Below are 27,006 nucleotides of genomic sequence, written 5' to 3'. Positions count from 1 at the left end.
GTATTTCATAAACAAAAACAAAAAATCCACACAGCCATGATCAACAACACGTAGAATTCAAGGTGCTTTGTCTATAAGGCATTTACGAAATTAAATGGTGTGATTTCGTATCACAGATTATTACCTGGGACTGCTGAATCTAGAGAGACAACCATGGAGCCATTATGCTAATCATAATTAACCCTATGCATACTTTGAGTGCCGATTAGCACAGAAAACCCAATAGCTCTGTACAAAAGACGATTTCATCCGCACGAAAAGATTGACTCGTGCTGATTCGATATCTGTGCAAAGCTGACAGTAGTCATGAACGCAAATTAACATGAGACTAGAAAATATTCGAATGAACAATAACTCAGGCATCATAAATCACGGATTTAAAGAAAAAAGCAACTTTGAATTTTGAAAGACTGTGTCAAAAACCCGGCACAATTGACTTTATTATGACAACACGAAGAGTGTGCTTCCGTGGAAAGTGATGGTAGGATTATCACGTAACGTGGATTTGCATGAGCAGCAGGTGTCGTGCGTGAAGCGATGCTGCGATGAAGACTTTTCTTGGCTTACGGGTGAAAGTCACAGCAGATAGAATTAGTACTCTGTCACACTACACAAATACCTAAAGCCTGATTAATCAACGATGTCTTATGGCTTTTGAAGCTGGACCTCTTCCTGTACCCGCATTCATCCGTGTGATATTTTCCTAATGATTTGATTGGAAAAACATCATATTGTTCTAGCCCTTCATTAATAAGAAGTTGAAGATTTGAAAAAAAATACAGAAACGCTGAATTATTACTGATGCTGAGGGTTTATTATCGATTTAAGTAGTATGGTGCGCTAGTACGGTAAAATGTAAAGTCGTTTTAGACATACCTAGCAACGTGGTAAATAAAAAAAAAGAAGAAACGCAGTCATTGAGGTCAAATCTAGTTAAGGACAATATTCGTTCGTAAGGTAGACGAGGGTATTAATGCACATCTGAAGGTATGAATCTTCAATCTATCGAGATATGCGCAATGATAGTATGTCATAACAGTTTCGATCCAAATAAGTCCAAACGTTGACTTGGGACTTCTAAAGAGAACGAGGGTAACAACCATTGTCTCTTCCTTGGGTGAGATTCAATGTTACCATGGTTACACGGAAAAACTCGTAGTGGTCACAATGTCGTCATGCAAAAGAAGGCGACCTCTGTGTTGTCGTTGCACGTCTCCCTAATGGTCGGTCAACAGTTTCTATTCCTGAGAGGAGGATGTTCACCCTGATCCTCAACGCACTTCTCTTGCTTCTGCAGGTGCCTTTGATCACACTTCTTTGAGCAGTGAGGAAAGGCTGTAAGCTCTACAACGACCTTTAGAAGGCAACACAGCTGTGTCCGCACGATTTACATTCACCGCCTCCACAAGAGAACCACTATGTGCATGGGCTCTACAGGTTGTTTTTGGACACTCCAGCCACCTCGGAGGCAGCCTCTACAAGGAATCGGGATGCCTACACACGCGCGCAACGGTCCCTGACCGATACAACGACTACAGTACGACAGGGCAAAAATGTCCATCGGGTTCGGCCCAAGCACTGTCAGTCTTCATCAGGCGTCCCTGTCAAAGTCACTGTCATGGTCGAGCGAATCGCCGTTGGACATCCGATAGTAGCCGGGGTCCCGTCGCTCGTCCTCGTGGTCGGTCAGGGATCCGTTCCTACTGTCGCCCAACTGGTGATGCTGGTGACCTGGCTGGTGGTGTGACTTCATCTCGTCACGTGACTCGCTATCTCTGTCCTCACCTTCTCCCTTGCCCGTTGGCACTTCCTGCAAGAAGGAGACAAAGAAAAAAAGAGAGATAGAAAGGGTGATTAGTCTCTGCCACGAAAATTTGAAAAGAGAGCGAGGAGAAAGAGCATGTACTGGCGCTTCTAATTGGCGCCATAACAACGTTCCTCTGTAGGAGCCTAGTTTGATGTGGCAGCCATCTTTTTTCCTAGTCAAATACAACACGCCTGCAGTCTCTCCCGTCTGACTGCTGTCATTACAGTCCGGAGTAGCTGCAGAGTGATGGCACCCTTTATCGTGCGGTTGTACCCTTTCAGCACAAGCTCACACCCAGAACCAATGTTTTTTCTACAGCCTCCTAAAACAACTTGAGTATCTTCGCCAACGATCTTTGCCAAATCATCGCCGTAATCACCTCTGTCAAACAGTTCAGACGTAACCTTGCCCCGGTTTGGCGTGCGTGCAATGCGGATGCGGATATTTTCCCTCGTTCAAAACGCCGCATCTCCAGCTCAAGATATTTATCGAATACCCGCGTCTTAGGAGTACTACAAGCGCCACCACAGAGTTTCTCATCTCAAAATAAAACCTCACCCGACAGCGTGATACCTTTGACTGGTTTAGATAGAGGTGAAGTGTTTAACTCCCTACAAGCTGATCATGAGGATAGTGCTGATATTTTTATGTTGGTTACACATACTCCGTCGTTAAGGGTATACGGATAATTTTCACTCAAAATTTTATGGGGCAACGCCCTCTTAAACCATCATGGCCTATTCTCTCTCGCTTAAAAAGAATGTCCAGTTTGACTGCCACAATGAAACGATCATCATGGCTTGTACTATATATACTACGGGTACTCCACAGGTACACCCTCGTACCTGCTCTTTGATGTTAAGCCAGCTCCTCCCAAATTTATGAGACAGCTTTTCTCGCTTTTGTCATGTTTTTGACCGTACTTAAATCGCTTTGACAGAAATCAGTCCTGGACTTTGTCACAGAAAAATTGAGATAAAACATAAGTCAGAAAATCAGACATAAGTCTCCGAATACTCAATTCTGATTGGCCGATATCGGAATTGCGTTTGATTGTTAGCTTATTATAGGAACTAGGGCCCAGGAGCTCATTTCCATTATAGGTGAAAGCGTAGCAAAGCATCTTCTGACAAAACGGTTTTCGAGTATCGAATATCTCATGGATGATCAATGAGTGATCAAGTTAGATACCGAGTATATCGCCATGATTCGAAATATCCAACATAAACTGAAATGGTATTAGGCATTTTCACTTGTAAGAAAGTGGATCAATTCGTACGAGAGGACTTCCAATACTTGTCGTACGTTTAATACATGTACTCTTCTCAAACGATGCCCCAAATTTCATCATTTACCCCCTAAAGGCGGGAAATCGCACCCCTCGAACGGGGTTGAGAAACAAACATTGTCACTTCGACAATTCCGATCTAGCCCTCATCTCCCCTTGCTCTAGCCCACGTCTGTCATTCCCCCTCCTTTCTACGTCAAATTAGGAGAGGAGGGAAAAGCGGGAGCAAAAGGGAGTTGTGATTAATAGCTTCAAATTACCAGTCCTCTCCATGTTGCTGGTGGACCGTGTCGTTTGGAGCGCGACGTGATGTCTTCATCGTACACGCGAAAGGTCAGCGGCGACAAGGCGAGTGATGCGTGGGGTTTACCGCCTGTCATTCAGGACGTGCCGCACCTCTAGCTTCGGTCCCCAAGCGAGGGAGGTGGTGGGTTAAGCGTGTATCATATCGCCGGGACCCCCGTTCTACCCGCGTGCTAAGTCATGACGAAGCTTTCATCTTACCCCCGCCTGAAATTTGAGCAAATCTGGTTGAAACGTAGACATGCGATTCTCATCTTCCCCCTCCCACCTTGTTTGCTAAACCATCAGGTTGCCTAGTTTCCGACAGGTTTTCACTTGGGTCCAATTTTCATCGCTTTGGAGATTTTAACATGATTAAAATAAATCAAACTTCGACACTCAATGGAAAGAGTCAACCATCCAGAAATTAGCTCTCGTGAAGCAAAACTGCACGGTAAACAGTGTACCATAAATTGATTTATGATTGGGTCGATTATCACGTGATATGCATTGCTTTCGTTGCAGGGCACGGAGCGCACTTTAACCATGACTTCTTGTTATTGATCCACTCGATTTTATTTCATTTCAGACGCATAAACTCTTGTGAAAAGGCGAGTTGAGATTGGTCGTGACTTAAAGAAAGCAATTGTGACCCCTCTCTTTTTTATTTCATTTTTTCTTTAAAAGGGGTTAATAAAGGTACATCTTCCTTCTCAAACTCTAAATCGCTCCTGTTCATTATCGTCAGGCCATTCGACACGCGATAGCTAATTTTGTTTTCGGTTTCTATCTCTCTCTCTCAATGGGTTGATGACTGTTTTGCGACTCTCCCAATCTGAGAGCTGTCGACACCATCCTCAGGGTTTTGAGAGCGACGGAATGGGATGGATACACGGTAGAGGGGGTGCTCTAAGTTTATGGTATTTGCTGCGGATTACTGCATCCCTTTCTCGTTAATTTCAGACTCTACCTGATGCTGAAGTAGCAAAAGTGCCATGTGAATGCGAGTTTATTACTAAGCATTTCAAGGCGTCGCAGTCACTTTCCCCCATTTTCGTCTAAAATTGATGTGGAAGTCGATTCGCTCGTCTGCTTTCGGCAGCGTTGTGAGCTCCTTGATTGGCCACGGCGGAAAAGTCTCAGGGTGTGTATAAAGTGGCAAGAGGGGCGTCTAAACACAGAGATATACAGTGAAAGAGAAAGACAAATACCGAATAGAGACACAGGGAGAGAGAGGAAAAGAGACACACATCTTCCCCGATGTTAGTGGTTGATGGAAAAGCACTTGACGCGCCCTTGAGAAGGGTATATGCTACCACCACTCACACTACCACCATAAACGCGGCAAATCCCCGCTGGTAGATGGGGCGCTCCGAAGCCCATCATGTTTACGAGTCTTAATGTCTGCTTTCCCCGCATTTACGAGTAACGGCTACTTATCACCTTCTCGAACGCTAATGAAAGCAGAATTAATCTGTTATTTCATATCCGTTCTGATGAGTACCGCGCCAACAGATCCATTTAACCCTGCCATTGCCATCTGCAACTCTTTGCACTGACTGTCAAATGGCTTTATGTGGTGGCAATCGTGAGTGGGTTAATGCATTTCTTACACCCCGTGGTATCTCGCTCTCACCTGTGGCAATCAAAATATCGCTTATAAAGTGACACCTCCTTCTTAATCAGACAAATTGCGCTTTTCACAAGCAGTCACTTTAAATTAAGCCACCGACCTCGAAAAAAAAAAAGCGCCGCCATCAAAACGGCAAACACAAGGAGTCACTGCTCGCAAACTCTTAATAAAATGTCGTAATTTATCCCATTCTTAAGAGGATGTCTTTAAAACAGGGTAAGGAATATAAAAGATGTGCATACCTGTTTCAATCGCCTCCACTTGGCTCTCCTGTTCTGGAACCACGTTTTGACCTGGATGGGAATACAAAAATAGGCACAAGAAATGGAGTTGTTATTCATGATATTTCACAAAGAGGGCTGAACAAGATTGATGATTAATAACGGTATGATGTTTTCTACAAACATGATTTCATCATTATTATAATGATTTCATTTCAAACAGAACAGTACTTTGACCTGACGGCCCTTCTTTGTTTTCACAAATGAAATAAATTATGCACCGATGGCAAGCTATCATATCACTAAATCAAATGATCCTCATGTAATTCGATCGCTGCTACGAGTAACTCAAAAAGAAACATGTGGTATCTATTTCCGCATTTTCGCAAAAGCGTTCGAAGAACAGGACGATATATGCAGAAGCACAAAACAGCAGTGTCATTCTTTCTTTCTCGATCCATTTTGTCAAAACTTCCTGATTTCTTATCACTTGTGCTCAAAATGTCGAGTAGCTGCACACAATGTTCCTCTTAAGTGTGGCTGACTAGGACGAGCTATAATGAGCATCTGATAATCGAGAGGCCATTAGGCTGCCTGCATACACACTTCTTATTCTTATCGTGCGCGCATGTGACTCGTATGAACTCGACGATCACCGGAGTTTCGGTTTAGATGCGGAGTGCCCTCCATCCACTTGAAGAAGTACCTACTACATGTATGTTTGAAAAGTTTCTTCATCATATCGTGATCATCCATAGCCGTTGTTCGTATTTTCTTTTTCGTATCGAAAGCTGAAAAGGAGATAGTAATTGACTAAAATTAGATGAATGAGACTAACAGGCTTGGCGATTTGAAGGGATAGAATTTCCTCGTATACTGATGTATCAAATGTTTGAAATATGGAAGCACTTGACTTGAAACTCATTGAACAGCTGAAGTAGCTGTATTCCCCCATCAACACACTGATAAGTCTTCGTCAATAATTAGCTAGGTTTACAAGAGGCATTCGGTTTCTGGATCTTTAAACCTCTTGCCTCAACGTATAAGATGCTTTAGTGACCGCCTTCTTCCTATAGTTTCAATACATTTTAAGATCAAAGTAAGAAAAACCCTTGCTATTTTAGTCAACTTCATTAAATTTCTATTTCTACATCATGGGAAAGAACACATGCAGTGCATTGACATACCACCAGCTTTCAAATATTTCACTGACAAAATGAAACGGCAAAGATGTAAATATTCCGAATGTAAAAATTAGCCTCAAAGAATACATAAACAAAAATCTGCCGTGTAAAAAGAAGGTAAAAAGGAAATGATGGTTTTTTTAAAGGTATCTATTCAGTTCAGTTCAGTTCAGTCCAGATCATTTGTTTCTGTAACTTTCTCATGATACAAAAGTCGAAAGAAAAAAATTTTATCATAAAGAGCGAAATACATAAGGTAAGTTCACAATAAAGGAAGTATACAGTGAAACATTCAAAGAGATACATGAAAATATCATAATTATATAGAAATGTTAATGATTGATTTTCGTTCTAAGTAAATTATGTAACAGAACAAATCGTTTATTTCTCATGTTATTGTGGGAAAATAAATAACTGTGTTTTCTCTCGCAACAAAATGAAATTAAAACTTTTATATAACAGGGGACTGTCACAAAAAGAAAATAGCTTATGACAAGATGACCATCCAACATACATGACGAAAATACATTTATGAAAAGTTAATATACGGATTAAGAGAAAAAAAAATATCTTGAATCGTTTATTTATCATGTTACTATGGGAAAGTAAATGACTGATTTCTCTCGCAACAAAATGAAATTATAACTTTTATATAACAAGAGGTTGTCACCAAAAAAAAAAAAAATGCTTATGACAACATGACCATCCAACATACCTGACGAAAATACATTTATGAAAAGCTGATATACAGATTAAGGGAAAACATATGTTGAAGAAAATGATATGTATACAAAATTAACACAGAATACAAATGATTTCATCGCAAACTCACAATCATTCATATTCAAGCATAGTACATAATTATATACACAACAATAAAGCATAGCCTACAAGTTGAAAATGTGTGTTCTGGTTCCATGTTTACTGCATTGACGATGAAGTGAAGTAGAACGTTTAGACGTCACATGATTCGTTTTTTTTTTTTTAATCCGAACGTCTGCTGGTCTGTATATACATGTCGTTTTTGTTTTGCTTTGCTTTATTTTGTTTGGGATGGTATCGATAAAAGGCGTAATACCTTGTACCACAATACATTCTAGCCTTCTCTTACAACCTGTTCACTTTCAAATACCACAACTCGAGTACCTCTCGTTGTCTCCTCATCACCCCTTCGGCCCGGTACTTGCCCCTCTATACCAGGGGTCTAATCCCCTCTCGCTTGGCTCCATGATGATGTTTGATCACCCTAAGCATCCTCCCGATGGGTACCCCCTCCCACCCTACCCCTATTTGCTCCCTCTTCAAGACAACGGGCTTACGAGGATTAAGGGTTTTACGTGGAGTGCTCGGTCAACACACCGTACAAAAACCAGGGAAAGTTGGTCCGTTGACGGCGCACGCTAAACAGCGACAGTTCTACGTCTTCGAGGGGGGAAAGAAAGGAACTTTTCGTCTGTTAGCTCTTTTCTCTGTAGACAGGTAGAAAGCTTTGGGAACCAGTAGCCTATAATGCCGCTATGATTGTTTTAACAAGGTCTAATGTCGCCCATAAGAGCCGATTTGGAATTCTTACGGGTGAGTTTGCAAACAATCTCGTCTCCTTTTTAAAAACCAGCTTCTATAATAAGAGAGACGTTTCTTCAACCTCCTTTTCTCCGTGCCATCCCATTTCCACAACCTTGTGTGTGTTCATCTTCTCTCGTGCGTCACATCTTGCCATAATATATTCCGCATGAATGTATGCTGGCGGAACATTAGTTTTATAACTCTCGGACCGACTCCGTCTCTCACTTCAGTGTGGTTTCAACATGGGACTCTACTCTGGTTGCCTAGCAACGAGATGAGTTGTACATCATATTGACATTATCTCACTGCAATATGACCACACTCGGTGACGTCTACATCACACCATGAGAAAAAATGAATATGGCGAGTGCACAGTGCTAAGCTGAAGTGAAAGCATAATCATCTTCTGACTTTTGCTGACATGAATCAGAGTATTATATATATATATATATATATATATATATATATATATATATATACATTGATGTCTGCCAAGGCTGTACAAAGCGTGTCAAACTTCCGTCATGTGGTATATGTTTTATCTGTATTATGTGTTTGCAAACTCGCAGTGAGGGTATGTCAAGATTATGTGCAACATGCTGGACATCTTTGCCATATCCAGTATGTAGGCCTACACATCTACCAGAACCATAAACTGATCACACATATGCACAGACACATAAACATAAACATACTCACCAAAGTACATATCATTCATATCATAATGACATTGAGTGATAATATGATAAGTATCTGTATGTGCCTGTACCTGTGTATGTATTTATGTGTGTAATATTTATCTTAGCCAATCAAACAAAAGCAAGAGTTCGCCGATATTGAATCACACGTACAGACATTCAGCCTGACAGCGGGTGGCAAAGCATGTAAAGCTGGCAGGCATTTCGACCCTTGTTAACATTAATAACAAATGGCTGTTCGAATGGAAAATCCTGATTCGAGAGTACTTATCTCTACTGAGACCAATATTGTGATAAAAAATGTTACAGCGATTACACTACACCGTAAAGTAGATATCCATGACGGCCGTATATGCAATAACCCCGCAGACTGGTGTAATAACAATAATACGCCCACCGTTTCCGCCATTTTTGGCAAAATGCAGGAAGTAGCGGCCGAGTCAGAGGAGGGAAAATCGATCACAGAGGCAGCGGGACAGGAAGGCAGCGTGTTGTTAGACTGTTTAATCTCTTCCTGAACACCGATGGCATTTTCCCTTTTTTTTGGGGGGGGGGGTGCTCTTTCTGGAAACAAAATCATAATGTAGATGTAGGAATATACCGCAGGAACACTCCGTCATTATACCAATACACATTGAATACATTGTTTTTCAACTTTCGCTACACTTGAGCTGGCATTCGGTATCGTGTAATTATAGAGTTACAACGGGTAGCTCCGTAGTGTAATTGATATGCAAGATTGAAATGGCGCGTGAAATCATTTTAAACACCAACACACTTTATGGTGTCAGAATTACTCGTTGGAGATATGATAAACTATATAGCATCGAATGAAACCATTTTAGGTATCGATCGAATTCATATCAATGTAGAAATCACATATTATGTGATTACTACATTGATATGAATTCAAGTCATTATAGTTTGATGTAGTTAACAAACACAGTGAATGCAGTAACACTGTGGGAGTCGTTTTCTACTCCAAATCACCAGTAGATTTCATACAAGATCAAAATTCAGCTATATGCAGACACCTATTCATTCATATCAATGATATCATGATTATTGGGATCACCACTGCGTATTTATCTAAACGACGCAGACAAGGACCTTTGTATTGATGATGTGCACGCTCGCCCATGTGGAGGCAATGCTTTGACATTCGACATTGCATCATAATGTCATGTGTTCGGAACGCCTTTTCGTGGAAGTCCGCATACGAGACTGCACGATCATGCGATGTTCAGTATTTCAGTTCTTCAAATAACTTTTTTAAAGAAAGGATAGATGTGTAAGCTAGTTCCTTGTTTCGAAGATGATCTTGCAGAAATAAGATCACAATAATAATGGAGTCCCTTCCCAGTCCCCTCCCACACACTCGGAAGAGAAAATAAGTTCTATATAGTTCATGTATCTTTGCGTCATTCAAACAATCCAAACAACCTCTACATTGGTGTTGTCCAACAATTATATCTTTTCAAGTGAGATGATTGAACGCAAACACTAATGGTCACGTAAGCAGAATAATGTTACTATTTAAAATGTATGATTAATTCCTTCTTTCTGTATCGATGGAAGAGAAAACGTTTCAGCATGATAAATCTGCGTAAAGACTGACCGAAGTCTCTCCACGGATTAGTAAAGGAAGGACGGATCACGGGCAATATATTGTTAAAAGTTATTGCACATTTTCCTTTAATTATGTATATAGGGCCTACATCAGGGCTCGACATCAATATTCATTTTCATTATTATCTTTTTTTTTTTGTCTGGTGGCCAGTTCGGGTCTTGGCCACTGAAATCTGTACATCTGACATTTTTACACCCCGAAATAAAGACCATGTAAAAAAAAACCCCCGAAAAGTAACAATCAATTTCGAATATTAGTTGCCCGATCGAGCCATCAAAGGATAAATTTCGTGGCCCGACACCAATTCTCAGTGGCCCCGGGCCACCGCCATATAAACAATAGATACATCTCAATAGGAAAAAAGTGTCATTAGGCAATTATCTACTGAGGTGCATGTTCCGGGTAAATGTCGCCAGATGTGACCGTGATTACGATAGGATGTGCCAAAAAGAGCGAGAGAGTGAGGAAAAAATGATAAAACGCCTACCAGAAAGAATATGATAGGATTACAAATAAAAACACGGCTGGTCCGATAACGCGGTAATTTAGAGTTTGGAGCGGATGTTGTTGCCAGGTAATCTGGGCAATAAAGATACTTGCTCTGCCGTTTGATTTCACTCGTTGTGGGTTGTGATTGGACGGTTGGATTACTCTCTGACTGGTATCGGTATACGGCTGGTATGTGCAGTCAACTTCCTTCCTCGTTATTTTCCAGCCATTAATGGAGGAAATCAAAGATATACGGTTGCTTGAAAACAACCGCAAACTACAGAGCTGTCTCACCAATATGGAATACTGAGCGTAATGAGACGATCATCACAGAATTAAAATCAAACAAAGAAAAAAACAGCAAAACAAAAAGAAAATAATCTGGCATTATGAATAATAAACATCATACATCATACCATGATCTGATATCACCTAAAACGAAGCAAATAGCCTAATACAAAAGAGCATATAACTTAACACAACATAACAACACACACCACAACATATACACCAACATCAGCTACCATAGTTGCATAACGATAACTTCCAACATAGAACAGCACAATGTGTCATACCGTATCGCAGGATAAATGCACGGCATCTCAACCCATTATGTATCTTCCCTTAATTTTGGGGTTTTTTTGGCGGGCAAAGTTTATATTTGAGAAACCAGCTTGAATGAACATCTTCACTCCCGATTATCTGCTCATGATGAATGTATAATAAGTTTACATCTTCGGCTGACGGCGGTTTGGTTAACGAAGCAATGTAAATTCAGGGGGGCTTCGCAAAAATATCTGACTTTTTCAGACACGGGGAGCAATATTTGATGCACTTTGAAAACAATGAAGTAATATAGCAAAAACAATCAAGTAATAGCAAAGTAAGTCTCTTATGTCTGTTTACAAATTGTAACCTTAACTGTTATGCAATTACAGGTGGTGTTTACTTATCAATGAAATATTTTTTCTCCCCTACTGAATTTTAGAAATATCTCGTGAATTTGAAACATGTGTGTCTTGTTTTAAACTAGAATGAAAAGAATTCTGTAATGCCCCGCGTACAATCATTTATCTTTTAATTATTGTTTCACCGAAATGATTCCTTATCTATATGACATGAATGTCGTAGACACGACTTGAGTAGAGCTTCGAATAAGCTTTTTTTTTTGGAGTGATTTCACAAGAAAAAAAAAATGTGCCTTCGACAAACACCCGGGACCTGGCTATACGTGTTTTATCGACCTGGTATTGTAATGCTGGCTGGTTTCGCTAAAGAATGCCCAAGATGCACCCCAAAGCAGATAAGAGATCTGCTCTGATCCTCCAAACCCCGCTGGCGTAAGAAACTTGGGGGACTTCTCATCCAAACAAGAAATTTCGTTAGCCGTACTTCCCTCTTCGTTCTTCCGATAGGCCGCCATCAGCCTTCCGGCGTGCACGGCGAAGAGCAGTCCTGGGCTGTGCCCTACGCACCGGGCGCATTGTTCTATATGTGCATGCGCCTAAAATGCTTGTTATCTCTGCTAGTACAGAACTTTCGTGTCCCCATCTCTATGATCGCATTGTATCTCCCATTGCGTCACTCATTCGCTCCTTCTTCCGCCTTCCAGTTCAATCTAATTTCATAGTGATTGTTTTTGAAGTGTCGGTACCATCAGGGAGTATTATACCCTGACAACACGAGATACATTCGCATGCACAGCACGGAATACGGTTTCAGCTCAAGAAATCCTCCACATAGATTATGATCCTTGACGCTGTCTTTGATAACATCGTTGGCATAAACCTTTGACCCATCAAACCTCTTACGAGTATCCTCGAACTCTCACAGACAAAGACGCGGGCTGCTTGAAGAAAATATCGATCTATTTATAACGGTATGATGGTCGGTAAAAGTTGGTGAAAAGTGACAAGACGGTTTCTAATTTTGTCTGGCTCGGTAAATTTAATCGCGCCGCTGATCGTCCATTGTTGATTAAAGCTGACGCGTTAGGAAATATATATATTTTTTATAACGCTAAACCATGATGAGATACATACACACGTCTGTGCAATCATAATCAGGACCGCGCAAATTCAACCGCCCATCAATCAAATTTGTGGACGTGTTACGACCGTCAATATTGGTATCACAAACCTTTCATGACCATAACAAACATGACGCTAAACTTGTGAGGTCTCTCTCTATCTCTCTCTCTCTCTCTCCCTCTCTCTCTCGATCTCTCTCTGATCATCTCCCATCATGACAATCAAATATAATATTATGTGAATTTGACATTGATGGAGAGAAATAGAAAGTTCAATATCATAGATAATATAGATTGATGTGGTTACGTATATTTTCCCACCGCAACTATACTTATATCAAATCAATAAGGCATTACTAAACCTCCAAAATGGGGTATAGCTGTTTGTTGAGGAATCCATTCCAGCAAGCAAAGCTGTGATTTGCCATAAATCCAACCAGCATTCATCACCACGATTTGTTCTACGAATATGTTTTAAGTACCTATGCTAAGGTTCTGTGGTAAGGTCCTGCAATTACGTTCAAAATGTGTTGACGGACACCCCTTGTAGGGGAAAAACCTCAAATGACCTCATTTCTGAGTACACTCATTTTGGATCGACGCGTAAGTCGGGTGTTTACGTTCGTTTTGAGTCCATCCCAACAAAGTTCTGACATCACGCCAAGCGATCTACAAGACTAAAACTATCGAAAATGTATGATACTCACGTGCTGGTATCTTTTCGTGTGCGTGTGTGTGCGTGTGTGTGTAATACACGTATGAAACATAAACATGCACGCCTGTAAGATTATTTGGAAGGTGCTGTTACGAATCGCAGTAGGCCTATACGTCATGGAATTTTGCAAATGAATGCTCTACACAGATGCTCCGTTACTCATCTTTTCATATTTGGGATAAAATTAATATTCTATTCATTAATATTTTGTCCTTGTTCCCACAAATCTACTCAGAAGATATATCTTGTGTATACTGATTCAATGATATCATCTTGCTTTGATTGCTTGATGTGTGACATTTATCCTTAGTCTCTCTGTCTCTCCAAACATTTTCCTTTTCCCCCTCCTCTTCTCCTAGATCATCGCCTCCTTTCTTTCTTTCCTTAATTTTTCCTTCTTTTTATCTGTATTTCGCTCTATCTGGCTCACATGTTTCCCCCTTTATGTTTCGCTTTTAGTAACGGTTGCAAGTAAAACGTCTACTTCGATTTTGATGCCAGGTTAAATTCGATACTAAATCATAGGTACAGTGATTATGCCACATCGGCTTAAGTGTCCGCAAAGGTGATCATGATATATGATCAGACACCGCTGGGGTGAAATTAGAAGGGTATAAATGTTCATATTTCAGGGTTATTTAAAGTTAATTGCCAATGATTGCGAGGACATTGTCGGGGGTCTTGATGAGAGATCGACTCTACTTTGCATTTGCCCATAAAATAAGCCAAAATTTCTCAATTATTTTAATGTGTATGCAAAATCATCGTCGACTTTGATATCATGTCATCATTAGTAATGTTGCTACCTAATACATGCTCGCTTGTGTGTGTGTGTAACATAGACCATTATTGAACACTGGAAATTGGTTATCGCGTGATTATGTAAATATATCATATGCCACAACGCTCACGCCCGTACTCGTAAGAAATAATAAGTTGCAGATTTCACGATTTCTATACTAGAGCGACTCAAAGAAAGCTTTAACATTAATTTTAAAGAAAACCAGAGAACTTCAGAGAACATTAATTCCAATGTGTGTGTGTGTGTTGTTGTTTTTTAAGTTAGAGCGTCTGACGTACGATACTGTTACTGGTATCTAAGATAATGTCACCGTCAGATCAATCTATGGACCTTTTCGTTGTAGGTCAGTGATCAAACGTAGCGGACGTTGAGGGTGTTTGCGAGAGAGCGCCGCTCCCTTTAAGTGATGGAACTTATGTATCTCATACGTCGCCCTTTGGCGCTGTTTAGAAAAAAAAAAAATGGACCCTTTTCTGCACAGTAATGCGCCATGGGACACTACACGCATTTCCGCTGCTCGTCTGCTATAAAAGAAAAAAAAAAGTTACGGGAGGTTTGATCGGTTTGTGGAGAAGAAAGATCTGCAGTGCCGAACGTCTGCGGATAGCTCACGTTGATGCCTCTCTCGTCAAGTCTCAAACAATGAACGGAGGAAATTTCCGACTGAGAATATCCGACTGAAGATACGCCATATCTGATCGCATCAAATGGCTGGGGATCTTTGTTCCTTTTTTTTAATAGAAATAATACTGAATTATTTCTGTCTCTGGTTTTTTTTTTAATGCTATGGCTGGTAATAATATGACAGTCGCGACATTAACGTCCTACCGGGAAGATGTGTTTGTATAATGCATGGCCTTATCACCATGCAATGATAAGAGGTAATCGACCGACTTTTAAAAAGGCACTTTATGTGCCAGACTGACATATTTGTCTTGCTTGGGAGATTATAACCAATGGGGTTTCTTTGTCCGAGTGCAGTTTTACTGATTCATTTGCTCAACATTATTCCTGTTTCTCTGAATCCACATTATCGTCATCATTAAAAAAAATAATAAGATCGATTTTTTTTTTCGAGAGTGTATAAAAAAAGGGAAGCGACTATGCACAAAGTACCATTTGTTATCGTTGCCATATCAAAATGTTGTAAACTTGAAACTAATATTGAGACAGGAAGTCTCTTGATACTGCGATCAAAACGGAGAAAATTCCTATTTCTAATTGCCTTCTCTACCAGGCAAACATCGTTTTAAGTCTACGCTGAATTTGATCTTTGTCATCTCTTTGAGAAATACATGATCAAGACCACCAAAGAATTATCATTTATTAAGTCTTAGGTTAATTATGTTCCCGACGTAGAAAAACAGCAACAACAACAACGACGACGACGACGACGACGAAAAAAGCACCACGTTGTCATACGATACTGTAGCTTTCCCTAAGATTTGAGGTTCAAATTTTGACTCGCTAGTTTCCTCAACCTGATAGAACTTTGAAGTTGATTTTACTCGATACAACTTTATCTTGTGAGAGTGAAATCAGCAAAGTTCTTTGAAGTTTGAAAAGCAATTCCCTAGCAAAGTCATTTAGTGGGTAAATATGAACAAATGAAAGATATAAAGACATTTTGTGTAAGATTTGGTGATAAGTAATCAGTACCGTATTGTCTTAGCATGTACTTTCTGGTTGACTGTACGATTATATTTCAAACACTTTTAAGAACGACCTCATGCTAATAACAGAAATAACAAGAATTCTCTACCACGTACCTGGTGTGGTAAGATGTTAAAAATGAACAAAATGAGTGCATTTTAAGCACTTTGAAGAATTATTTCATTGTGCTACTGGGGATCACAAGCAATCGTTCACTATCACGTACCTGTCGTTCACTGAGTTGGAGGAGTTTGGCAAGCTTTTTCCTCTCCGGCGGCGAGAGATATTTCTGGTTTTCGAACTTCTTTTCCAGCTCCATCGTCTGGTCGTTGGAGAAGCGGACTTGTCCCCCTTTACGTTTGTGCATCGGTCTCTGAATGAATGGGTTCCACAGGAACTGCTTCCCCGACACTGGACCGAGAAAGAGTAAGAATGAAAGACAAAATATATTAGGAAAATGAGATTCCGAATAAGTACGCCGAAATACAATCAAAGCAACACGTTACGCCTCACGGCCTCACGATGCACTACGCTGAAAGAGCGTGAGCGCAATGTGAGTTTACGTCTATATTACGTCTTTGTTAGCTTCCTTTGAAATTCCTTCCAAGAGACAAAATAAAGAGCCCTAAAACTCGCAGAATGAGTGAAAACAAACATTGAAAAAGAGGGAATGTGACAACAAACGAATAAAATGAAAGTCTAGCATATTCTAACAAGAGGGCATATGGATGCTGCACCTTGCTCTGAGGGGAAAAAATGAAATTATTACGAAACGAAAGAAAAGCCACAGCGGTTCAGTAATCTGTACATCTGATGCTGTTCCTTTTCCCCAACACTGAAAGCCTTTATCGAATGTATCGAGGATGCCAACGAAGAGACAATGAAAGTTCACAAATCAAACAAGTATGAGGAGCACGTGCGTAGAGTAGCGGCTAAATTATTTGAAGACGTCGGGCTGCGTGTTTTCAATTACAAGTAGCAGGATGGTCGGGTTCATCCACCGAAATATAGGGTGACGAATTTGCGAAACTCGTGTCGGATTTTGGGGCAGCAAATGAGACAGACAAAGTCGGACAGAATCGATTGTCAAGTGCAATACAAATTTATCCGCTTCTCGCAGGAAATTGTGTCTAAACTCTCGAATTATAGAGGGATATACACCGATTTGAAACAGGATTGCTTGCTTTCCCGAATGAAACCATCAGATCTGTGACAGTTTACGCGCGGATCCTCTGCGGCCCTCTCCCTACCTATCTCCCTTTCTTCTGTCTGCTCCTATTCGTCCAACCTCGTTTTGAGTCGTTTCAGGGGCAACGTCACGATGTGCAAAGCGTTGTTGCCGATTGACTGACTGGGCGAATTGCCACAGGACGAAATTACTTGCCGGTCAATTGAAGTTGTATGTAGTACGTGTAGAAATCGCGTGAATAGCCAAGGGTAAAGTTGTAAACAGTTGCAGACTGTGACGGTTGTTTTCATTCAGATCGGTGTTGTGATGGCACTGTAGGTAATTGTGACCGGCAGGAAACAGATTGAAATGCGTCTGGTACTGAATAGAATTTTCCATATCACACGCATGGACATATTTATTTTTATTTTTTGAATGTTTACGTCGGGAGAACGTCTGTACGTCGACTCAATATGTTTGTCTAGACTTCGGATTAGTTCATTGTGACGTCATCAGCCCTGTATCCCTAAATCAGATTCCCAAATTTAGTACAGGCAAGGAGGTACTAATGCAAGTGCCATTTCAATGACAAGCGCCAGGTAAAATAGCGCTGGGGTTAACATGGCGCGGGTGTTTCCAGTTAAACGACAATAAAAAAGAACGGCCTCATTGTTATAATTTATAAGAAATGAGAGGAATAGTCACACTAAATCTGCTCAAGGCATATTTTCTCTTTTGTCTCAACAGTATTGCTGACAAGGTTATAAAAGGGAGAAAATCATATGAAGCAAATCAATTCGTCCCACTTTAATTCAAAAAGGAAACTGGGTAGTAGGTTACTCAAGTCCCGCCGCAGGGGCAACACGGAGGGGTGGATTCGGCAATAGCGCGTGCTCCCTTTGCTTGGATAATTTCAGATCACTTCTTTCGCGCCTTAATGAAGGAAGGGCCAGTAATTAACGACTTTCTTCCTATATCACTTTAAATGACTTGTTGAGATGAACTCGTGGGCCGTGTATCCTCGCAGCAACTCTACGCCAATGTAGTGCATTGTCTGTTAGGGGATAGGGTTGACACACGACGGACGTGGCCAGCTTTGAGGCTAAAAGGAGGTGGGTGGGTGGAACACAATACGAGGTGGGGGTTCGCTGATGTGCTTTCTGCGTGCATGACATTTAAAACAGTTTCCGAGAAACATATCTTAAAGGAAACGGTTGTCGAGATGGAATCTGAGATGCAACTGTCTCGCACACTTTTTCGGTTAGAAATGCCAAAGAAATTGCTGTCAGATATGCATCAGTGGTACCAATGCCATGGAACCGCTAACGAACTACTTCGAGAGGAAAGAAAGTAATTGATCAAACTTAATCGTCCAAGATGGCTATATCGAGATGTATTCCATCAGCTTTAAATGTGAGTGAAGGCATGACCTGCGTACGATAATGTATAGTATACACCCCCCCCCCAAAAAAAAAAAAAGTTCACAAATAACTAGCTGGAGATTGATGCTACCCATCTTTGTTCCCAAATGAACGGTGGTTCATGTACTATTGCCCTATCTAGTCGAACAATTCATTTTTATCAAAGCATTCCATGGCTGGCTGTTGTACTATATGAAGTAATTTCTCGTCATTAATATAATCATTACCCTAAAATAATTTTTCCAGGGAAAGTTCTGAGATACATATAAAAAAAAGGAATTCAATCACCAATTGACTCTCTGCCATCATTCATCGTAAACTTTCCAAAAAGTTGAAAAAAAAAGATGATAATTCTTTGGTTCACTTGGAAAAACTGATTGTTTTGGCCTCCTGGTGAAGGAGGGTATAGTTATTTTTGTCCAAGCTATTGCCAATAACGTTCTCATTTCTAAGAGTGCCATCCCATTTCTTTACAAGCAATCCTATCTCAAACGATTGATTGATATTTCCTAAACACAGGTGATCAAACACAGGGAGTATATTCTCGTTTAAAAAAAGAAGAAGACGAAGTGGCGTACAAACTGTTGCCTACCAAGGCAAATACAGAAGCTCTGCCGATTTCTCGACAGCTCCTTTCCAAGCAACCGTTTCCAGTTGTTTCGAATCCCAGTCGCACGTTAACGACGCGGCTGCAATATTTGCCAATCCGGCCACTGTTTGGGTTTTTAACTGCGTCAAACATGTCAATGATGACCCGTATTATCTCATTATCTTGATAACGAAGCAGACATGAAAAGGAGAACCGCCTTTGATTGAGGCTATTCGAGCATGATTGCGCGGCTTTTATCCTTCGGGCGTAAATTGTTCATTAAAGTTCTGCTGTTGCTTTGTTTTAAATGACTTCTTTTTTTTTGTCGAATCGCATTAACGGCCTACTTATTTGGGGGATAATTGTCAGCGATTTTGCCAACTTTTCACTCCGTCTGCCTTTTAATGGGTCCAAACAGTGACCGTGAAAAAGAAAGAATGATAACAATAAAAAACTACGTCCTTTGGCCACATGAATCTGTTACAACAGTGCCTATAGCAACAATCTAGTTGATAGTATAACGATAAACAACACAGCTTCCCTAACTCTTTATGTGTCCAATACGCACTTAATGGCAACCTTGCTTAGTTCAGACGAGAAATGTGTTTCCGAATACTACACACACTCACACACAAAAGAAAAGAAAAAATACCAGAAAAATCGTGTCTATTAATATTGATCCTAGTTCATTGTAGCAAGGACTTAGAAAAGAAACAAAATCATCTTCAAAACTTGGAGAATACAACATGACGAAGACCATCCAAAACATCCTCAAATATTTGTTTTTCTTAGCAATTAGAAGGATATGAAACAAATGTATCTTCATTGTGATATGAAAATATATCAATATTTCAGTTGCATATTTGCTACGTTACCTTGAACTTTTTTTTTTCTTCAGAGATTATTACTTAGTATACACTATAGAACCATTTTTAGAACATGCCGCTTGGAGGCGCTATCACTCAAAAGCAGTTACTATAAACAGGACCAGAGTGAATATGTGGTCAGAGAAACATCAGTTTGGCGTCTAGCGAATGACTGTCGAATTCCTTTCGAGTGAAGCACGTGACTTTATACAGCAATGCATACATTCTGGCATCCATTGAGGAGTGATGACAAATCCAAATAGTCAGCGTGTTGCCACCTACGGTGACCACATGGGGAACATTATATCCTTTTCACACTGTATTACTTTGACTTCGCAGTTTGTCTCAAATAGAGTACTGTGCACACATAGACACACATACACACATCATGAGCGCGCAAAGGGGGTACAACCGCTTAACCCAACTTTCTCGGCTCGTCATCCGATGGGTGGAGAAGCGCACCCTATTCATGCGAGATTTGCTGGGAAGGTGATAAGTGTTAAAGAGGTTTTCGGCTCTATAGCCTCTCGGGTCTGTATCCTTTGTGGTGTAATTTTCGCACATTTGCCAGAAATCTCGGAGCTAATACCTTAAACAAATCATACAGTCACTCTGTTTTGAACGCGCCGGAAGGGATGCGGTCCTGTCAAATAGAAAGTGAGATCCCCCCCCCCCCCCCCACACAACAATACCACCCCATAAAACAGTCAGTTGAGAATGACAAAAATGAGCATTTGTGAATATCTACAACATATAGGACAGATTGTTTCCCATTTATTCTGTAATTGTAATGCAGGACATCAACAAGGGTATTAAACAGAGGAGATCTACTCGCATATTCATTGAAAGAAGAAAAATACATTACAAAATGAATACAATACAGACACATTTCAAATCATAAAGACTTGAAAAGACTGGTTGACGGGAAAATACGTTTTAGGGCTTTGATCTTCAGCAACGCAAGAATTGATCAAAATCTACTCTAAACTAAAGAGAAGGGGGGTCAACATGCTATACTTCGGACAACAGGAGATTATTGGTGCTCTCAAAGCGTAAGTTTGCCTACACGATTTGCCACTTACTTGTCTTGTTGAGGTAGACATTTATAAAGATCCACCTTTTCTGAAATTGCTAACATGGATGACTATTTATATAGTGCATCAATTTTTTTAGAGCAAAAGTGTAGTGAAAGAAAAAAAAAAGGCTGAAAGCCAGAAGAGCAATCCTGCTAAAACGTCCATCACGTGTGGAACAATTGCCAATTACGTAATCCAGGAAATAATGTGCTTGGTGCAGTATCGATCCAGGGCAAGTGGCTTGTCGAAAATACACTTTGGGGATTAGCCAAGAAAGAAAATCGTTATTCCAACATTTAAAACGAAAACTGCGATTTCTTTGTCCATCTTCTTTTAGTTGTAGATTTATCAGAGCCGTCAGAGGGTAAACGTCGTGCGTTGAAAATCGATGACCATTAATATGTTTACTATCTTTGGTTCTAAAGGCAATTGTCTAAATGACCAGTGTAGTGCTCTATTGCTAGAATAGGTCTCGAAGATTGTCGTCTAGAGTCAGGGTCTTCGACTGGACTAACCGAAGATACTGGCGAGTCATTTCAAACGGTCAAAGAGTGGGACATTTTTGAAAACTTTGCAGCGTGATCATAAAACACCATATATTATGTGTATGATGTATGTATATGCATTTTGTGAATATACCAAATCTAATCTAATCTAATGAAATCACATCTAATTAAATCAAATCAAGCTTGATATGGTTTTGATCTCAGATAGTCTGTATCATCGGGATCTGAAATCTCTTTAAATAATCTAATTTGATCCATTAACCTTTGATAAGACTTCTTGTGCCCCCCTTGACCCCCTCACCATAGCAGCCCCACCCCCCCCCCCCCCCCCACCCCTCTCCTCTCGCCTTCATTCGCGTAACTACAGAAATAACGGATTCTGGATAATAACTCTCAGGATTGGTTCAGTGTGTAGGAAGCGAGATCGCTGAAAACTGTGACCTGACAAACTTTTCCCAGACATCACCATCACTTCGAGAGAAAGAGAAAAAAAAAAACACACGATCAACTCTGGAGGCAATGTGACGTTTGGTTGGTTGAAGATGACTCAGAACAATAATAAATGCCAGGTTACACCATGGAGAATGTGAACATCAAGATGTTTCTGTTACAGCTGTTGTCGTTTTTCTTTTTCTCCCCAACTGTTTTCAGAGTATCCCAGACAACATTGTGTTGCCAATTTCAGCTTGCTGTATGGGATCGATGCAAAGGATGACGTCATACCAGACTCTTTACCCGCATTGGGAGATAACATCGTATATGGAATGCAGGGCTTGACTGTTTTCTAACTTTTTCTCCCGGGTTAGATTGAAACAATACCCTGAGTAAAACAATGTCCAGCAGATAAATAGAATGTGTTCTTTATTTGCCTATTCTCTCAAAGTGCTAACACCACGAGTGGATTTTTTTTCTCGATTTTCATAAACTTTTTAAAGAGATTCAAACCTAAGCCATAAGTCTATCCATAAGTAGAATATCGACTTTGTGTATGAGTAAAACTTTGTGTGTGTGTGTGTGTGTGTCTCTCTCTCTCTCTCTCTCTCTCTCTTGTCACAAGTTATGTTATCAAGAGCAAGCATATGTGTTACAAATGCACAAAACACCAAATGGATGAAAATGGATTGATTGCATGAAATAAAGCCAGAAAGTCTAGTAGCCATTCATATCTCCAACTTCTATTCATGTTAACGACAAACGCATTCATTTCAAGCAAAGTGATTCCATTGTGATGCTATAAGAGGCAAATAATTCAATCAGACTTAAACGGACTATTATGGAAAGTTTTCTCACATTTTTACGAAATACTAAAACGTGGTTTCAGCTACGATTCAACACGACTGAATTGATCTTATGACTATCTTTTTAATGAAAATTGACAATCAAATACTAGTATAGTCTTATTCCCCCTTCTCTTTTGTCCATGTGTCTGTGAAATGATTGTCTATTGCACGCGGCACTGCACCCCATATGGATGCGCGAGAAGGTCGCGCATACGCGCATGACATAATTGTGATATCCCAAAGAGCTATCTCTTTGTGATATACCCATAATAAGACATAAAATCCTTGTATGTGTCTCTCTCTCCCTCTCTTACCACGCTACCGAAAGTTCTGTACAGCCACTGTCCATCTTCGGTGAAGAACCAAACGGTGTCTATTTGTTGTTTTGTTTTCTACAAGGCAGACATGAAGACAAAGGCCATCCTAACGAGATTGACAAACGACTGCCACTTGCCCACTGTCCATATCACAGAAGTTTTAGGAGCGCAGCGCAAGAGATGGCTTTTGCTAGCTCGCCCATTTTCCCTACTTAGTGTTTGCGTATACAACAATCAACTATCGATTTTTGTTCCCCTCTCTCTTTCTTCCGACATGCGGGGCGACCATCAAGGAGTGTTATGATGATGACGGGTACACATTCACACACAAACACACTCAGACTTGGGCACACAAATTAAATGACTGTTGCGAAGTAGAAACTGTCGCAAACAAATAGAGATCATTAATGGGGAAAATTATCATTATGGGTCTTTAACTATAAACTGTCGCGTCCGCTCATGATTATTGACAGAACCGGAAACACGGCTGTATTAAGCACTCTCCGTAACTCCATTGTCTAACATGATCTTCGGGTAAAACAAATTTTAATTAACCTATAATTAGCTCGATATTTTCGAGGGTCTTTTTATCTCTTTTAGGAGAAATCGATCCGAAAGTTGGCAAATATTGCTCAGAACACCAACTTAAAAAGAAAAAGAAAAAAATCTACAGGCCTGATTTGATTGATAGATGACACTATTAGGTGCGTTTGGCGAGCAGTTGGAAGAGAATGACAGACATGCTTTATACGTGGTAATTGGTTTGGACAAACAGTTGCAAACAATACTGAGTGCAATGTATTCGAAAACGAAACAAGGAAAAAAATTGAGCTGTATTATAAATCAAATTTACAGTGTTTCTTTCTATGTTATTTTCAGTTAAAATTCGTCTGTTGAGCATAACGTCTTGGTAGATTGGAGTCATACATGTTACCAGAAAAGCGTTTAAAAAGTCCTAAATGCTTTTATCGTGCCTGCAATTGTACGCGCCAATCACTTCTTAGTTTCCATCGATATCTTCTTCCTTGCCCCCCCCCCCCCCCCTCTCTCTCTCTCTCTCCAGAACTTGGCATCGTAATCTCAGTGAAACATTGCTTGTAACAATTAGGGCTTGGAATTGATTAGGTAAATGGATTTTGTGACTGATCGGTGATGTTCTTTACGGGATACATATTCTCGTTTATAATGGAGAGACCTAATATATCCTTTACACTGAAGTTTTATTGTGATCAACGATCATCCCTTTTTAAAAGATGGTAAAATTGAGGAATATTTTTTGCTCTCCAATAAAACCACCGTCGTCGTTCGACATGAGAATGGAACAAATGTTATAATAACCATAAAAATGATTAATATAATCAGGCTTTTAATAGTCTTCTCCTTCTCCTTCTTCTTGTTTACTACATTATCATTATTATTATTATTATTATTATTATTATTATTATCATCATCATCATCATCATCATTATCATCATTAGTCGTAAATGTAGCAGTAGTAGAAGTATTATCATTATCATTACTATTACTATCATTATCATTACTATTACTATCATTACCATTATCATCGTTCTCAAGATTACCATCATAAAGTTTTAACTCTTCCATAATAAATGCATGGAACAAAATAAATTTTGGCAAGGTATATAATAATGCGCACGATAGCTATATAAAAAAGAGCGAAAAAAACTAAAAAACTAAAAACGCAACGTGGGAGCATTATAAAAGGACCTTCAATATATCTATAGAAAAGTCGTGTCTCTAACGACGTTTTGAATTTTTATTGTGTCTGCAATTTTAATTTCCTCTTGCTTCTAAAGTATCTAAAAACACTAGTTTATTTTCATGAGGCTGGGAAACATATTAGTTTATTGCCTCGTAATCAGTGAAAAAGTTTGTGAGATTCCATTAGCATTATGGTAATTACGTGATATTCCATCTCTCTCCTTCTCTCCTATGAGGGCAAAAAAACTAAAGCAAAACTGGGTACGATGCAAGTAGGCTCATGGGACGACACGGGTACATTCTGTTCGTTTCGAGGGAGCGCTGAGCATCCGAGTCAAACAACAAAGAAACCATGAAGCAACTTCCGGTCTATGATTCCCTAACTCAACAGGAAGTAAAAAGGAGAGAGAAAAGGGGGTGGGGAGAGAGAAACTCTCCTCCACTTTTTTTTTCTTTTTTGTCTCCTGGCCTCTTTTGCCTTGGTCTGTTTCTGCCTTCCAGTCCCCAAAGCGTGCCGCGACCCGCGTGCTAGGACCAGATAACGGCGCGCTTACGGAAGCGGGCAGTAAAGCGCTCGTACACAAGGAAATGATACCCCAAAACAAGTATCTCCTGAACATTTGCAAATACCATTTAGCCGTCGATTTTAGCTGTTATTGTAGAGGATAATCGTGTCTATTGGACTCGTCTGATAAGCCCAACAGCGGAAATTATCCAAAGCGAAACGACGTCCTCTTTTTCCCCCACTGGAAAAAAAAAAGTTCCAATATTATTCACGGACAATGAGGATACGGTTTTCAAAAGCGCACCGACACTATTACTGGTCCTTCTCTTTATTCGCTGCTTCCACCATTATCTCTTTCAATTCGCGCCGTGTGCTCCAAAAATGATCGTTGTTCTTGTTTTTTTTTTTTGAGCGACATAAACACTTTTCTATATCGTAATCTGCCATAGATTTTGAGCTTCCACTCGATTTGTACAAGTGCATGATGATTGAAGTGCACACGTAGTTATAGTCAAAAACCTTATCAATGAGTAATATTGGTAGCTGTTGTGTTCATGAGATTGCTGATGGCTTGATCTTCAATTCTTTTTCACCGCAAGAAGCACGAAGAGATAAGAAATATGACCATACTGCGACAACACACACACACGTACACACACATATGCACACATACATACACTTAGTCAAACAACTAGTTATGATATAATTATTTAAATGAATCATTTAGCACGCCTGATTAGGCAGGCGAGTTTGGATTGGGGGGATGAACAATGGGCGTGTTTGTGGAGACGAGTTTGCGAGACACCGCGCGGTCTCAATCACACAATGCATGAGACCTGCCGACTCCCCGCCGCGAAAATATTGAGATTGCCAACCAAGCAATGGCTATGATAAAAGAAGGAGGAGCAAACACATAAAAGTCGTGAGCGCGAACGGCGTCCACACAATGGAGGGAAGAGTCGCTTCTCGCACCATTCAAGCCCCTGCGACACGACTGATTGACGGCTTTTCCCCGTCAGACTTCCGATCTCGTTGGGGACACGTCTTCGCCCGGACCTCAGTCGTCAACACAGAGCCGAGTCGCTGACGACACTCGTGTGTCGACCTGCCGACGATGAAAAACAACAGCGCGGAAAAGCAGAACCTCTCCAATTTGTATAATTGCCGCAATCTTATGCCAATCATTCTCCGAATTCTGTGCGTTCCTTCTTTTTTTTTTCTTTTTTGCCAGTTGCCATTATGTGGTTTGTTTAAGGGCAAACAAGTTTACATTTAGGGGGCGTTTCATGCCGCATGTCCCTCGAAATGTTGGAGTCTTCCCCTTGTCGGTGTCAAGTCTGAATAGCTAATTGACGGACCATTTCCGCTCGATATTGCCCCTAAAATAAACCGAGGCATACATTTGACTTGTCTCATCCCATCGTTGATGTATACTGCAACAGAGACATTGGTAGACAATCATCTTGGAGCAAAGCACTGAGTGACACATCTAAACTGGTGATATAATAACTAGTATGATTATGACGAAACGCATTGTGGCGCCTAACAAGCTTCGCTCA

The 27,006-nt window shown here is 40.3% G+C and overlaps 1 protein-coding gene across 1 annotated transcript in view; it reads right to left on the bottom strand.

The window, feature by feature from the left end:
* Positions 1-747: 747 nt before the first annotated feature.
* Positions 748-27,006, bottom strand: part of LOC139711491 (hematopoietically-expressed homeobox protein HHEX homolog) — a 37,856-nt gene continuing 11,597 nt past the window's right edge. Inside the window, exons 2-4 of the mRNA XM_071623369.1 lie at positions 16,224-16,408; positions 5,253-5,303; positions 748-1,810 (exon numbers count right to left, since the gene is read on the bottom strand). Of these exons, the coding sequence (XP_071479470.1) occupies positions 1,592-1,810; positions 5,253-5,303; positions 16,224-16,408 (455 nt within the window). The 3' untranslated portion in view covers positions 748-1,591. The remainder of the gene's footprint in view (positions 1,811-5,252; positions 5,304-16,223; positions 16,409-27,006) is intronic.

The sequence above is a fragment of the Diadema antillarum genome, unplaced genomic scaffold, assembly GCF_040938485.1.
Source record: "Diadema antillarum isolate AM-2024a unplaced genomic scaffold, OU_Dant_1.0 seq00001661_RagTag, whole genome shotgun sequence".
Taxonomy (NCBI): Eukaryota; Metazoa; Echinodermata; class Echinoidea; order Diadematoida; family Diadematidae; genus Diadema; species Diadema antillarum.
The sequence above is the reverse complement of the archived record's forward strand: the minus strand, read 5'-3'. Positions and strand labels throughout refer to the sequence as shown.